Source organism: Gavialis gangeticus, unplaced genomic scaffold, assembly GCF_001723915.1.
Source record: "Gavialis gangeticus isolate Ggan-Ray unplaced genomic scaffold, GavGan_comp1, whole genome shotgun sequence".
Taxonomy (NCBI): domain Eukaryota; kingdom Metazoa; phylum Chordata; order Crocodylia; family Gavialidae; genus Gavialis; species Gavialis gangeticus.
In genome coordinates this window covers 218,168,087-218,184,468 of record NW_017729032.1, presented here as the reverse complement: position 1 = coordinate 218,184,468, position 16,382 = coordinate 218,168,087, and the positions used below count along the sequence as shown (strand labels likewise).

At 40.0% G+C, this 16,382-nt stretch overlaps 1 protein-coding gene across 1 annotated transcript in view; it reads right to left on the bottom strand.

Moving 5' to 3' along the window:
* URB1 (URB1 ribosome biogenesis 1 homolog (S. cerevisiae)) overlaps nt 1-16,382 on the bottom strand; it is a 178,260-nt gene that overhangs the window by 59,384 nt on the left and 102,494 nt on the right. Inside the window, exons 9-18 of the mRNA XM_019523892.1 lie at nt 14,698-14,828; nt 13,378-13,573; nt 11,925-12,062; nt 11,351-11,524; nt 10,573-10,723; nt 9,547-9,669; nt 6,609-6,721; nt 4,582-4,701; nt 1,881-1,997; nt 1,201-1,339 (exon numbers count right to left, since the gene is read on the bottom strand). Of these exons, the coding sequence (XP_019379437.1) occupies nt 1,201-1,339; nt 1,881-1,997; nt 4,582-4,701; nt 6,609-6,721; nt 9,547-9,669; nt 10,573-10,723; nt 11,351-11,524; nt 11,925-12,062; nt 13,378-13,573; nt 14,698-14,828 (1,402 nt within the window). The remainder of the gene's footprint in view (nt 1-1,200; nt 1,340-1,880; nt 1,998-4,581; nt 4,702-6,608; nt 6,722-9,546; nt 9,670-10,572; nt 10,724-11,350; nt 11,525-11,924; nt 12,063-13,377; nt 13,574-14,697; nt 14,829-16,382) is intronic.

The window sequence follows — 16,382 nt, the reverse complement described above, 5'->3', positions numbered from 1 at the left end:
GGGGGCTGGACTCGATGATCTTCTGTGGTCCCTTCCAGCTCTACTGTCTATGAAATCTATGAAACCCAGACCTTCAGGTTCACACAACCAGATCCTGTTCCTGCTAAGGCAAAAATGAGAATTTTGAAACTGTCTTTCTTGGGATTTGAACCTCTCCCGAGGAGCAGAAGCACCCAGGCTACAGCGCCCCACCCAGTATGAACATAGAAGTGGCAAAGGATCATTGTGCCATACCAGCCTCTAGCTTATTAGTGCAAAGGGAGTCAGGTCTGGCCCTGGAGTTGAAGAGGAGGCACAGCTGTAAATGGGTTTCACTTTGATCAAAAAATGAGACTGGAGGCCAGGGAAAGAAGATTTAAAACTTCAGATAAAGTATAATTTTGAAACTCTACAGCTGTGTCAGAAAATACATTCCAGTTTGGGCAGCCAATTTGCTGATTTAAACTCTACATATAGGGATGAATACAGGCAGTCCTCGGACTTACAACAAGATATGGTTTTCAGGAACCAATGGTAAGTCGAAATGTCATAACTTGGAACCAATTTTCTTATAAGAAACCATGTTGTAAACGGGGGACTGGTTCTTGAACCAAGGCCCAATACCCTATTTTCACCAAAAATACCCCAGAATTTTGTACTCAATCAATTATAGATGAGTAATATAGCTAAATTAATGTATTCATATTGTACACAGCAATCATATTGATCTGAAAGGACTTCTTCGAGGTGACTTTGCAGGACTTTTTGAACGGCTCTTGGTTGGACTTCTTGAATGGTTCTTGGCTGGAGTCTTCTCAGGAGTCTTAGCTGCAGGTTTTTGTGGAGTCTTGTCTGCTTTCTTAAAGAAAGCGTCCAAGGAAGTTTGGACAGATGTTCTCCAGGGAGATGAGTAATGCAGCAAACTTGTTCGCTGGTGTGGCATTGCATCGGATCAAGCGTTGTAAGTCGAAACTGACATCAGAAAGTTGAAACTGGGCGTCAATTTATAAATGTTGCAAGTGTGAAACGTAACTCAAAATGTTGTAAGTCGAGGACTGCCTGTACAATTAGAAAACCCAATCCTGAAGGTCTGTATGTGGGCAAGATTTCAATGGTTGCTGGTAGGAAGTCTGCCTGATTAAGGACTACAAGATTTGGTCCCAAGTCCAGAATATTTTTAATGTACATTAACATAAATACCTCGTTAGAATCATCACCTACCATCAATGTGAGAGATGGGTATGCTGACATTATCAGAGTCTTGCTTAAACAAGCTGACTTGGAACATACTGGCTTCCTGGACAAGGTCTGCTGCTTTATCTGTGTATGGATAAGGATTTGTCACCAATTTCAGTAAAATCTGCAAACCAAGGATACAAGGTAAAAGTCAGTCAGTCATAGTACCATGGAGGAGATGGCTCACTGAAATTCAATAAAATGCTGTAAGAGGAATGCTGATGGAAACAAAGGGAAATGCTGTGATATTTAGCATCTGGAAAAAGGTAGGTAGGTAAGGTAATGGGCTCTCTGAAAAACCACATTTGACTAGATTTTGTTAATTTTTTTCCCTAGGATTTTCAGCTTAAAAGGGTGAAGTGTCTAATTCACTTAGACTCTTTAGAAAATCTTAGTCCTTATTAGCAGTCTTCTCCCATCATATCAACCAGGCCCTGGGAACATATCCTATTGGAATTCAGTTTTCCCCAAAACTTTTGAATACATTCTCTCCTCCTCTTCTCCCTCAAAAACAACAGATGTGAGTTCTGAGAATGAGAGTGATTCCTTACACAGAATTCATTCATAATTCTTTGGAAGGTTTTTCTCAACAGCAACAAAGCAATTAAATTTCCATTAATGCTATTCTTGGCATTGTTTATCTAACTTATTTAAACAGTCATTACCCTTTCCAAAAACTGAATCACTGCTTCCTTCTTGTCTTCTATTGTATTATCCAAATGTTCCAGCCAAAGTACAAGTTCCTTCCACGTGTATTCAAATACTCCACTGTCATACAAAACCTGTCCAGAGAAAAATATATGTTAAAAATAAAAATAAACACTTTTTTTCATAGCAGTTTTCATTTTTGCTCTTTGCGAGAAAGGAGAAGGAACAGTTTGTTCAAGGAAAACATCCTTGCATACTTAAGTCCAGGGGCCCGATTCTCCTTCAGAGAAGGTCCTGTCAGTCCATGCTAGTTGCAAAAAGAGGGCCTCAAAGTGGAAGTAAGTATTTACAAAGATTTTAAGGTCCTTTGACACTTCCAGAACTACAAAAGGTAACCTTGGGATAAGTAAAAATCAGGCTCAATGTCTATTCATTCTACCACTGTGCCAAGAACAGCCCTTTTCTCTTCCAAAACCTTCCTTAAAATACATACTAATTGGCACCTCCAATTTGTTCCCAAACCTCCCACATGCTGTGTTAAATCTATCCATTTCAGACCCCAGTCCTGCATTTCAGACCCCAGTCCCACACAACTGATTAATCTTATGCACATAAATAATAGTGGCGAACAAATGATTATTTATATATGCAAAGTTATTCACATTTAAAGTGACTGAAGTCCCAAAGCATCAGTAAGACCTAGGATTCATAGAACTGTCAAATCTACAACCTGTTCCCAATCTCATGCCAATAAATTGTGCAGAGAAAAGCTTTATCTCTAGCAAAAAAACAAAACATAAAAGTTAAATCAGTGATAAGTGAAATCAAAACCATACTGTTTGTGTTTAAACCTGCAACAGGTGGGCAAGAAACAAAGAAATAAAATAAAAATAACTAACTGGGGGTGGGGGGAGAGACAACAAAATCATGTAAAAACTCAAATTGTTTAAAGAGCTATGGATTTTAGAAAAATATACTGAAATATACTCTTTTCCATGACTTCATCGTTCACTCCAAGCAAGACCCCCGCATACATAAAAAGAAAAACCTCTGCTTCCATGAATCTGACATAACAATTCATCAAAAAACATGATTCACTTTTAAATAATTAGCTGTCTTCGCCTAATTCTAAAATACGAATATACTTATAGCCCTCATGAAAACAGACTGGTACAGAATGTAAAATTTGAAAACAAGTTTTCAAAATATACTTTAGGTTGGAAAAATAAGCAAAAACACAATTATTAACAAGCTGGACTTCATTAGAAGTCCACTATCCTGACTTCGCTGCTAATGCCTCCACCTCAGCGAAAATAGAACAGACTGAAAGGAAGAAGAAACAGGAGCGTGTCAAGCAGACCGAATCTCTACTCCACAGTGGAGTCAAGATATACTGGAAAAATACACTCTTGCAATTTAGACATGCTTTTCTACCACAAGCACAAGAGGAGTGCCCTGGCCACCACCAAGGACTGAAAATTTCAGACGTGAAGCTTGGTGAAAGAAGGTTCAGGTTCACTGTCTTTAAGCCTTCATAACATTTTATACTGAATCCCACTGACCTGGGCTTTACCACCGATCCAGAAGCCCACTGAACTTAGTATTCAACAGGTTCCGGACCATGCCTTAAGTGCTTTGGAAATTCATCTGCAATCTGGCACTCTCTTCCTGACAATGGCATCCAATAGCAAGGCCACAATGATGTTACTTACTTGTAGAAAGGGAAACGTACTTGCAGGCAAGAAGATCACCAGCTTCTCACTAGCTGGTGTGACCTATATGTAAAACAAGCTCATGAGGCAATTTCCCTGGTAAAAGTAATTGCATTTTGGAAGCTGGAAACATGCAACTGGACCCAATAACAGCAATCACATGCCAGATTTAGGGGGTTGTTTAATCCACATAATTTTGGTTTCAAAACCATATTACAACTGGACCTTTGCAGACAAATGCCTCTGCCTGTTATATTATGGAGCTCTGCACAGATATAGCAATCCACCCACATCGACCTGATTGCAGAGATCAGGGCTTAGGAACACACAGGACAGAATTTTTAAACTTGGGCTTCTAAATGAAACTAAAAGTGGCCTAATTTCCACAAAGGCCAGTTTCCTGCAGCTCCCTCTCACATCACGAGAATCTGTGCTTGTGCTCAGCAATCCTGAGAATCAGACTTCTTCCATTAAGGCAGTTAAAAGTAGATTTAAAAAGTACAAAATCTACATCATTTCCCAGATAAAATGATGGCCAATGGGAATATTTCATATGAGCAGAGCAGGCTAGTTGTGAATGCTGCTTCAGAAAGGAAAGGAGCAAAAAGTACAAGGCAAACTGAATTAGAGACTCTTAAAAATAAAAAGTAACAAATAATAATTTTAACTGATCAATGTGAATAGGCTAGTGAAGGGGCAAACTATGTCAATTTGTTATCATTTATCTAATATATCTTCCTATGGTATTCAAGACCCAAAGCATGAGCCAAGTGAAGGAGATGAGTAAAATATTGAAAAGAAGTTCTCCCGTGAATATGTCAATGAATTCATTCAGCATAATTTATTTTCAAAGATTATCGTATAACACATTTTGTTCACAAGAACGATAATAGAAAGACATAAAACCACTGCCAGCCACCCAGACTCTTTTCCAATGCATTCAGAAAAAGATTAGACAAGCTGAGATTTTAAAACCCTGGTATTTCAGACCAATGAAGAAGCTTACCTTGATGATCAATTTTTTCATTGATATTTTCAGTTGTGAATGATTACTTGTTACAAACATTTTCATCAGTAAATAGAAAACCGATCTTTCACCACACACTTTCTCTGCTTCCGAGACATCCTAAAAAGAACAGGTTCAAATCATCCTTGCATGATAACACTAGAGAGCAATGAATTACACTGAATTATCAGGGTAGCAAAAAACTGTTTTGTTGATCTGCCCAGAAATACTAAGACTGATGGGGATTAGGGTGATTTGCACCTACTTTGTGTTTCCTGGGAAAGCAAGATGAGAATAATAACCTCCAAAGAGTGGAAGCAGTATGCATAATAGCAATGCCAAAAAATAGAAAGTTCTAAGATAAAGTGGGCTCTCCCACCCCACATTTTAACTTACACTCACACTACCCTCCCTCCGAATATTGACTTCATACTACTAGTGCTGATCTCAATGGGAGATACGTCCAGTGTTACAAGGGCTGAAGTTACTTGCTTAGAAACACAAAACTGGTGCAAGCCATCCATTGAATGCCAGATAACGCTAAACTACACTACTGCACTGCTTATCCCATTTTGGACACTTTTTTTTTTTTTTTTAAACAACAGCAAATGTATTAAACTAATGTATTATGTCATTGCAAAATCTGCCTTCACTCTTCTCCCTTGAGGCTTGAGAACACTAGAATTTTCAAAAAATGAAAAATTAATAAATAAATCCACAGAGCTGGTGAAATAGGCTAACAGTACAAATTCTGCCAGCTTCAAAGATCTTCCCTGCTTCCTTTTAATTCCTTCCTCTGTCCTTTATGTTAGTCTGAATGTGAAGGAGAACCTACTATTCTGGAAAGTCCCAACTAAAGTAGCCCTTACATTTTTTTTCCCCCCCCCACGCCAGGTCTCACAAGGTAGGCCAGGTGAAGGAGGTTCCTATATGGGGCTATGGTAAAGGAGAAGAGAAGGGAATCTCATGCAAGCCTTCAGCTGCTGTGGGATCCACTAAGGGTAACAAATAGATAAAGTCTTCCCCAGCAGGTGGTTAGAAGAACCATCATGCATTAGCTCATTTTCTTGGTTCAAAGCCTCAGACTAAGCAAACAAGTTAGCGCATAGTGATCTAGGCTGCAAACTTTCAGTGCAGTTACTCCACGTTACCTACTTGTGTGCATTCTCCTATTCACAGTACATGTGGGTTAATGTGCTTCTCAATGAAAGCAGAGTTAGAGTATGCACATAGACAAGTGGAGAATTTTCCTCCCCCAGGGTGCATCTACACATGTTATTAAGGCAAAGAAATACATTCTGGTGTATATCGCACCATAGTTTATTGCTCCCAGGTGCCAAGTTTACACGTGGGCCTGGGACCACCGCACATTGCGCCAGGGTGGAATAGCCCCAGCTGGCAACAGATCTGGGGGTGGAGGGGGAGCCCTGCCAGCCTGGGGCTGCTCCAATGCAGCTCAACGTACTGCAGAGGAGCTGGCTGGAGCACAAGGATGCTCCAGTGTGGGGCTAGCTGGCAGGCAGCCCCTGCACTGAAGCATCCTCTTGCCCCTGCTAGCCACATCAGCGTCTACACATGCAATTGTGCAGAGTAAAGAACTCCATGCCAGGACAGTAGCTTGTATGTACAAAAACTACTCAGGTGCAAAGTTAATTAGTTTCCCGCAAACTAATAGGGCCGAACGTGCAGATGCAGGGTGTTTACTAGAGCTAATTAAATCAACTCCGCAGTACACGTCTCATGTAGACATGCCCCTAGTGTACCCAGCAGGTTCTTACTCTTGTCTTGGGACCTGCAGACTTCCCAGTCATTCCCAGGACAGGGTCAAGTTTCTATTCCAAAAGACAACATCTTTTGGTTGCAATTCTTCTTAGTTGTTGTTAAGACAATGATCCTTACTGGCAGTGAAGAGGCGGTTTTGCTAAAATTAAAAGGACTGGACCTAGTGCAAAGATGTGCAGCCCCAAACACAAAGTCAGGAGGGAAACTGGCAAAAGAAAAAGGATAGACATCTTTCACTCTCCTACCTGTACTTTAAACCAGGCAAATTTGTTTGCAGGCAGTTCCAGGGCCACTTTCAGTATGTGGTGCTGTAGAACAGGAGGAATCTCCTCTCGGAGCCCTTTTTCAGTGACAATACCTGGAGTTTGAAAATAAAGCAGTAATAACATTAATTAGTTATTTCTAGAGGAACTTCCATCAAAACCCTAGGACAGCATGGGCCAACCTTTTTTGGCAGGTGTATCACAAGGTAATCTCTGCCTTCCCTGCGGGCCAATCCAAACCCCTTCCCCTACCTGCTCTGCTTTCTGCTTAATGTCCCCTGTCCAGTCCATTACTCTGCTTTCCACACCCTGCCCTGTGCTCCATGCTGGATCTGTTGCTCTGCTTCCTGCTCCTATCTGTCACTGTGTTCCCATCTCCATCCCCAATCTGCCACATGCCATCCACAGTTACTGTCCACGTCACTCATGGCATGTGCCCTGTGGGTTGGCCACACTTGACCTAGGAGCATCAGAAATGTTAACCATTTAAGACTAAGTTAAAATTTTGTCAGAGTAAAAGGAGATCAAAAACTTCAAATAAACAGATTTTTTTTTCTTTCTTGATTTATGTAGATCAAAGACAATAGGATAGCTAATGTCTGTAAGTATTATGAAATACAAGATTTGCTAACGAGAACTAAAAGTAAGCATCATCTCCAAAGTCTCTTTTTATCACTGGTTTGTAATAACTATTATTCTTTATGTAAGGCAAAATATAGAGTGAGGAGGTACATTTTATATTAATAAACACCTATAATTCACAGAATTAGTTGTGCTGCCCCTGACTCCCTGAGTATATATATAATTACAGTGTACTCTGTGCTATGGAACAGACTTTATATTTTATATCCACTCTGGTGTTTACTTTATAAATTACGTTTCTTATTGGATGATCTCAGCATTTTCTTTTCCAGTAATATGTAATGTCTATAGAATACACTTTTATAGGAGATAGCACACTGAAAAAGTTATCACACCTAATAAAATGGCAGAGTTCCACCAATAGCAAGACTAAATAATAAAACAGTGCCAGCTGTTCAGCAGAGAAGGTGAGGAGGGGGGATGGAAAAGAGGGATGTGCTACATTTAGATAGCCTTTCTATGGTCTGAGGGGAAGATCTTTCAACACTGTTAAAGAGTGGAAACTTTGTGACTAATTGACAAATGCATTTTGCTACCATCAATGTTTATAACATCTTCTCTAGTCAAAAATGAATACCCAGGCTCTTTTTATTAGTCTTGTGATGCTAGTTTTTATTCTCCACTACATTCTGCTTGTGTTATACAGTAACTAAACACATCACTGAAGATGAATTGTTCTATTGAGAAGTGTGTCCCCCTTCTGCATTTTCTGGGGGGAGTTGGGGGGAGGGGAGTCAATCCACTATGCTGCAAGAAATAATGAGATAAACAGGATATATAACTGGGGGTCACAGAATAAACAAACTAACAGCAGTGGTTGTGACAAAGAAAGAAAAAAAGTCTGTTTGAAGTTTTTGATCTCCTTTTACCTTGACAAACTTTTAACTAATGTATTTCTATAACTGCATCTTTCTATGGAACAGCACAAAATACAGCCAATTATTCTAGTTACATGTGGTACAGAAATTTTACACACTTCTCTGGCCTCACTGAACAGAGATGCACCCTGGCCAACTTAATTAGGAGATAAACTTTGACACCACCATCTCCTGTTACTTCTAATAGTTCTCCTCTTATGGTATTCCATTAGGGGTAATGCAATGGGCAATTTCATTCTCTTCCCTTGTACTATAGACAGCATGATTTAAATTTTTTTTTAAATTGGCAGAAAGAAAAGCTACTTTAAATTTGAGACTTTCAAGAAGATGAACCATGTTATTAAGAGATTTTTTTTAAAAAACCCTTCCTTGAATTCTCTCCTGTTAAGACTGGTAATATCATTTTAGATAAAGAGTTTTAAAAAAATTAGGCTGCGATTGTCAGAGTGGTCTAAGGGAGTTGTAGGCCCAAATCCTACCCACTTAAAGTCATATGGGGGTTAGACACTAATTCCCTCAGGAACATTTGAAAACTCAGGCTTCAGAACGCCATGAATGCCAGCTGACAGGAGGCTGCCACTGCTGCCTGGGACCAGTGCTGGGCACAGCCCGCACCCAACTCCAGGGAAGACAGATGCTGCCACTGGTCCCAGGCAGCAGTGGCAGCCTCCTGTCATCTGGGCGCAGATCCAGGGGCCCGCACCCCCAGAAGGGCTGCACCGGTTCCTCCTGAGGATGCAGGCCCCCAGATCTGTGCCGGGTGACAAGAGGCTGCCACTGCCACCTGGGCCCCATGGAGCTCAGCCTGGTGGCAGGAGGCAGAGAGCAGTGCCAGTTCTGCCTACCTCCCGCCACTGGGCTGAGCTCTGAGTGGCTCCACAGCCTGGTGGCGGGAGGTGGGCAGAGCCAGCGCTGCGCTCCGTGGGGCTGGCAGAGCCGATCGAAGCACAGCAAGCCGGTGTTACATTCTGATCCGCTTCACCAGCCCCACAGAGCGCAGCCCAGCAGCAAAAGGCCAGAAGAACCTGGGCTGCACTCCCCACTGGGCTGAGCTACACGGGGCTCTGGAGCTGCTCAGAGCGCAGCCCTGGCCCCCTGCCACCCACCACCAGGCTGCTTCGAAACTCGAAATATTTCAAGTGCCCTCATTTCATTTTGAAGCTGCTTCGATGCTTTTTGTTTCATTTTGATTACACTGTTTCGAGCTTGAAACGCATCAAAGCAACTGAAACGAAACACTCGGCGAAATTTCACACGGCCCTACAAAAAGGTTAAGAACCACTGCTTTAGAAAATAGTTTTTTCCTTCATCTAAACAGAGAAGCAAGCCTCCTCTCCTGCTGGAGATTTGTCAGTGATTTCGTTAGTCACTTGAAGACAATTTAAATACACTCAACATACCTTTTAGCAGTTTGCTGAAATCAAAGTTGCTCTGAGTTACGGTATGGGGAACAACCTTCTGATAAAGGCAGATGACCTGAAGTAACACAGCTTTCAGAAGTGTGGTTTCTGCATCATCTGAACCTAAGCCAAAACAAAGAACCAATATCAGTTTATTTTAGAACAAAGAACCATAATCAGTTGTTTTTTTTCAGACAAAGGAAGCCTGTGACCTATCACCTGCCTAACCCCAATTGTGAATTCTTACTTAGCATTTGGTATCTCCCCATCAGCTAGGCCAGCTGTGGGCAATTATTTGGGCTGGAGGGCCACTTAATGAGTTTTGGTGAGCTACTGAGGGCCACACATACACACGCACACTCACGCACACACACACACAAACTCTCTGGAGCCAAGTGAGGCTGGTGCCAAAGCAGCAGTAGGAGTGAGAGCATGAGACTGCATGGGGCTGCCTACCCTTTATGGTTGTAAAAAAAACCTTAAAACTAAGCTGAAACGGCAGCTCTTTAGATGTAAGCTGCCTCATTTTTTTTTCCAATTGCTACTCAAGCAGACATAAATGACGCTAGAAATCCCAATATTGTTAACTACTTTCTAATTAAAATGTTAACTGTTAACTAATTTCATGTACAAACAAACATGCCATACAGTATCAGAAAGATTTACCCCAGGGATCCCCAGAGTATGGAGCACATCGCTTTGGGAAAGTGCAAAGCAATAGCTGTGGAAAGGGTGAAATGTACAAACAGAGACATATATGCCATTAACAACACAGTCAGCAGCACTGCATGCACCTGATTTTCCTAACAGGTGACTCTATTTAAAAAAGGTTTGCAAAATCCTCCTAAGACAGCGATCTCAGGCAGATTTATACAATTGTTCTTTGCATACAGAGACAACATGCAAAGACAAAAATCTGGGCCCTACTGATTTTCAGTGGCAAAACTCCCAGTGAGTTCCCTGGGGCCAGGATTTCACAGCTGTTTACATTCATATAGGATGTGATGTCTAAACATATTTTCCTACCATGTTGCTCATCAGTTTCTGTGATCTCGGTCATTTCCTCTGAGGTGGAGACAGTGTCTTCCCCAGCCTTTCCTTGTCCAACATGATGTTCTTTCTCTTGCTTAAGTAGCGACTGCCAGACTGCCACTATACTAGTCATGTCTGGTAAAAGCTAAAAGGAAAAAAAAATACCCACAACAAAATATCACAGCCCCTCTCTACCAGACACGGCTGAAAGTATTCTTCACCCACTGACAAAGAGAATCACTGTTCTGAAAAGGTTTTGTAATTGTTCATATTAAGCCTATTTAAATAAAAACTGAAATCAGCTGTTATTCTCAGCATAAACATAAGAAAGAAAAAACTGCATAAAGAACATATATGAGACGTTACCAAGTGCTGAGTGTTTTGGCTTGGCTTTTTGTCTGCGCAGTAAAAAGAATGCATATTTTAAAATCAAGGGCCAGTTTGTACAGAACGTTACCTTAATTTAAATCAGGCTGAACTCCGCTGTTTACAATTAACTTAAACTGTGATCAGAAAAACATTACAAAGCTGCTCTGAAATTTTAAGTTTCATTTCCAGCGCACCAACTGCCAATTATATGAATCTTTCTCAGAAGAGAATTTCATTAGCATTTCCACTGACCAGTTTCATTAGTTAATGTGCTCTACCACTGCACAGGTTATTAACTGTTCATAAATGTGCCTAAAAAATGCTTCAGAATTTTTATCTGCCTCCAGAAAAGGTGAAGTTGTCTGTTGCATAATGTGTCATCCTATTTTATTTCACTTTGTACCTTGCTGAGGGCTTCTCTGTATAGCTGTACAAATTCCTGCATCACTGACGGGGTGTAGATTTCTGACTTCTGCCAGGTGTCCTCATTCAAACAGTGCTCAATGTTTTTCAGAGCTCTTTTCAAAATAGTTGACATAAGGGACAAGACAGTGTGCTTCACTATTTTGCTGGGTAACTAAAAAGGAAGAGAAGTTAAATAAAAAGTTACAATAAAGTTACCACACTTCTGTCCCTACCAATTACATTCAAAAACTTGTTTAGAGTGCAGTTAAAAATCAGTAACAAGATACTTTTTACAAAACAGCATATTAAGAGGGAAGTGCAGTGTCACTGAATCTAGAACAGAGACATTCCAGCCCTCCAGCTTTTGCCGGCCTCAAATTTGTGAGGGGTTCATAGAAGAAACTGAGAGTGAGGTTTAAGTGCAAGCTGAATTAAGGTCACTGTTTAGGCATTCAGCAATAAATCTTACAATAAATCAGTTTCAAAAGCTGCTTGGACAGTCACGCTGCAAACATTTGGTACTAACAAGGTTTATAATGGGGGGGATCATTGTGATAATTAAATGCTCTTACATTTAATCCTTGGGTGAACATGGTTTTATTGCACACAACAGGAACAGTTGTTACCATCACCACTGAAAGCAATTTAGAAAGTGGAATAAACTCTGTGGTTTTGAAAGAGCTGGAAATTTCAGGTTGAGCCTCGTAGATCTGAAATGAAAATAACAAATTACCCCAAACTGAAACAGTCATGGGGGCTGGGGCCATTTCTAAGATCACCTTACACAGGAGCTATTATTTGTCAGAGGTTAATACTGATAGTACTAAAAGTCAGGTTGCACACACAAGGAAGGGCACTTAAAAGGCCTAACACAAAAGATATCTGCTTAAAACATAGTCATTATTCATCCCCATTGTAAAAAGGCATAGTAGTAAATCCTACAGAGTTCTGCACCAGCTTTTTATTCCATGACACAGGAAACCTGCAGACAAGTTGCCTATTATTCCTTTTCTATTCATTATACGGCATAGCTAGCATAAGCTACTCAGCTATTTCAAGCTAAGGCAAAGAGACAGAGGTGTATATAGAAAGGACAAAAAGGATGCCCTAACCACGTGCTGCTCGGTCTTAAAAGCCAAAGTTTCGCTTGGATGTTTCCCACGGATTGTAATGCCAATTCCATCTTTCCCAATTTAGCTAAATATTTATACTGCTTCCTCCTCAAAGAGTAGCCTTTTACCAAATGACCTTCTCCCTTTACATCTATGCTTCTCCAAACAGCCATGGCTTTGAGCCATAGCTAATTTTCCTCAGCATCCACAAAAAACAGGATGCAATTTTTTTTCCTCTTTAGTGTCCTTAACATTTATTTTACAATATCCTGCCTCTTCTTTCCTAACATACCTATGGTAAATGATGTTATTTCAAAACCATTAAGTCCTTCCTGATTAGATCATTTAAACCACAACCATCTAATTTCCCTGTGGCTGGGTCTCTGGATCCAGTTTGATTGTTATGTTAAAATACTGCTTGAAATGCAGTGCCTAGCTGTCTTTTGGTAGAGACATCCATAAACTCTGTAAACAGACAATATACATACAGACCACATCTGTACAAGCCTCAACTATGCCATTCTCTTTTCTGAAATCAAGCTATTGCTTCTTTCAAGAAACAAGAGTGCATATTTCTCATATCCTCAGCTGGAACAAATCAATCAAAATCTACCAAAAAATCAATGTCAGTTTATGCCAGCTGAGGATCTGGACTAAGATGTACAATTCAAAGTTATTCTAAAATTTATCTTATTCAACCTAGTGGGTCTGTGTACTGCACGACAGTCCAAAAGCAGCATATTTTACACACGTGACAGCATCAGAATGTGTCATAACATTCCCCGGTAGGTACACGTCAACTTTCTACCACAGGTAAACTTTCTACCACAGCATGGAATTTCTTGGTGGCCTTTGGTAGGGTCACAAGCATTCAATAGTGCTGGCTCTTACATGTTTTTCAAGTTCATCTTACCTTTCTTAGTAATTTGATATTTTCTAACCAAGCTGACTTTTGTCTGGGAACAAAAGAATAGTGGGTTTCCTTAAAGTATCTGTTCAGTAAGTCTGGGCACACTTTAAGAATGTTCACCACAAGATCAGCAACCATCTCATCCTCTGTTGCAGTTTTTAAACCCAGCAGGAAGCGCAGAAGAACCAAATTTCCTCCTCTGTTGAACATATTTGGAGGGGGAAAAATGCTTTAGTATTCCAAGTATACCACTAGTTTTATACCACAAATATTAACAACATTGTAACACAAGTGATCAAGCTATCTTCTAATTCAACTTTTCTTGGTGTGAACCCAAGATGACTCCACTGACATTAATAGTATTACTTGATTTTTTACTGTATAACTAATAATGCAAGATAGCCCACGGTTTTCTGCGTGACAGACAGTAGTCAAAACAGAAGCACCACTCAATGTAATACCACAGAGATGTTCAAAAAATATTCCAAATCAATGTCTAAAACATGAAAACCTAGAATTATAGCATCATATTATAAGCAGACCACAGAAAAATATTTTTCCAATGTAAAGACAACCTCTTTATAAATCTGGTTTCAATTTTAAAATCTATTCTGTGATGCAATTGCAAATGGCTTATTCTAAAGTGTCTAAGCAAAGTGAAAAACTGTAGATGCCAACAAAAAAAAATTACTGCCAAAGCATGACAACAGCTTGTGCTAATTTCATAATTATAACTGGCCCTTAGTCTTCTTCCTTTCCATGGAAAGGAAAGAACTAAAATTATTCCCTATTGGTCATAAACCGAATACATAAGTTGTTTGTGTGCGTGTGCGCACGTGCATGTGCGTGCGTGCACAGGTATACGGTGGTGTGTGTGTGTGTGTGTACACATACACATGTTCATGTATATTAAAATGTGCATGTGTTAAAATGTATGATCAGTTTATGACCAATAGAGAAATAATTTGAAATACTGTACATGTCTAGGCATACACTTATATGCATAAAAGTGTGTACACATACATACACACACACAAATATCACCATCTACAAAACTGCCATCACCTTGGACAGAAAAAAAACTCATTGCTACGAAAGCTCTATAAGCTATTAGACCAAGTCAAAATGAGATTGAATGGCTGAAAATTGACTCTGTAAAGGTTCAAACTGGATATAAGAGGCCCTTTTAATCAAAAAAAGTAATTATTTATAGGAAGGGACTCCTAAGGATGTGCTACAATCTCTTCTTGAAACCTCACATCAAGGCTGGAAACTCAGCAGAGCAGTAAAAAAGAATTTAAATACATCATCTTGATCCCTTACCTGCCAGATGTACCAAGACTTGGATCATAGAAATTTATGCCATATTTCAGAGAACAGCAGAGGTCCATTAAGAAATTATGAACCAGTTCTCTTATCATGACCTTTCCAGCCTCTTCAGGATCTTGCATAACCTATGAAGTACATAGGACTGTAAAAACTGATTATTTTAATTGTTAGCTTAATTCATCGTTATCTGTAATTTATAAAACTGGATATCTTCAAAGGGATTATATTGGCAAATATCATCCTTAATTAAAAATGAAGACATAAAAATTTATCTGAAATGTCCACTTTTCAGCCCAATAGCTAAGATTCACTGCAGGAAAAGTAACAAGGAATCAGAGGACCTATCAAGAGGAAACAAAGATAGAAAGTTTCTTGGGCCAAAACGCTGGCAAGAATATACTATTTTCAATACAGCACATGACTGACAACTAGTTAGCACTGTGCTAAACATAGCACCTCTGCAGGGAGGAAAAAATGAATGATTTCCATTACAGATGCAGCAAAAAAATGGAAAGAGAGCCCAGCACTACTTGAGCCAGGGGCTGGGGAACTCAAATGAAAAGAGAGCCCATGAAGGGTTGGCTGCTGGTCCACAGGAGGGTTGGCTGCTGGACCAGAAGTCCAGAAGCAGCCAGCAGTCTGGAAATGACCAGGTATAAAAAAAGGTTGGTTGCTGCTGCTCTGCAGCATGCCAGTCCACAGTCACTTCCAGTCCGTGATCTAAAAAGACTGGGAACTAGGCCTGTGTGAATAGGGAAGTATTCTATTTGGATTTGACCGATTCGGAAAACAGTGATTTGATTCGGAGATTCGGATCACTGTTCTGAATCAATTTGGCCGAATAAGCTTTGGAAGATTCAGTGCTGATTTGGAGCGATTCGGTGACTTGGATCCTCTGGGGAGAGGGGAGCCATGGGAGAAGTCCCCATGGCTGCCCTGCTTAGCCCCATCCCCATCCCCTGCCCAGCCTTAGCCGCCTGGCACTTAAAAAAAAAAAAAAAAAGTGTCCTTGCTGCTTCAGGGGATTTTAACTTTAAGACTAGACTAGATTACAGAAAACTTCACAGTAATGATGAAATATAATACAAATCTGTTTACTTACCAATAGTGGGAATTGTGGTGACAATTTCTCCTAGTTTCAGTTTATACAGAATAGTTGTTTTGCCAGCAGCATCCAAACCAACTAGAAAAAAAAGTTTCACAAAACAATCTTAGTTATTTAAGATATTCTCATTAGACATAACAGGGAAGCAATTCATTTTTCAGTGAGCAACTGGTCAATTCTTGAAGTTGTCTTTTCAGAAAGTTCTGATATACCACTAAGTAGGTTTCCTCCTTATTTCTCCTCTGCCTATCACTGAGTCACTGACACACAAGCCAATTAGCTAGTAATTTAAGTCAAATCCCAGATTCTCTCCACCTACACACTTAGAAAGCTTTGTATTTCTTCTTTTGCAGAAACTGCAAAAAATGGGATTTTTTAAATGTGCAGTTGAAATTTAATCCTCTCCTGAATATTTTCATATATTTGTTATATCTAGCATTATTTTCTAGACAGCAGCCAGAACTATGCTTTCTTTCCTCCTCAGTCATTCAGTATCTAGATTAGAAATTGTGGCCTTATCTATTACTGATCTCTTTGCTGCCTCCAGATCTAGCTACTGCTTTGTGTAGTATTT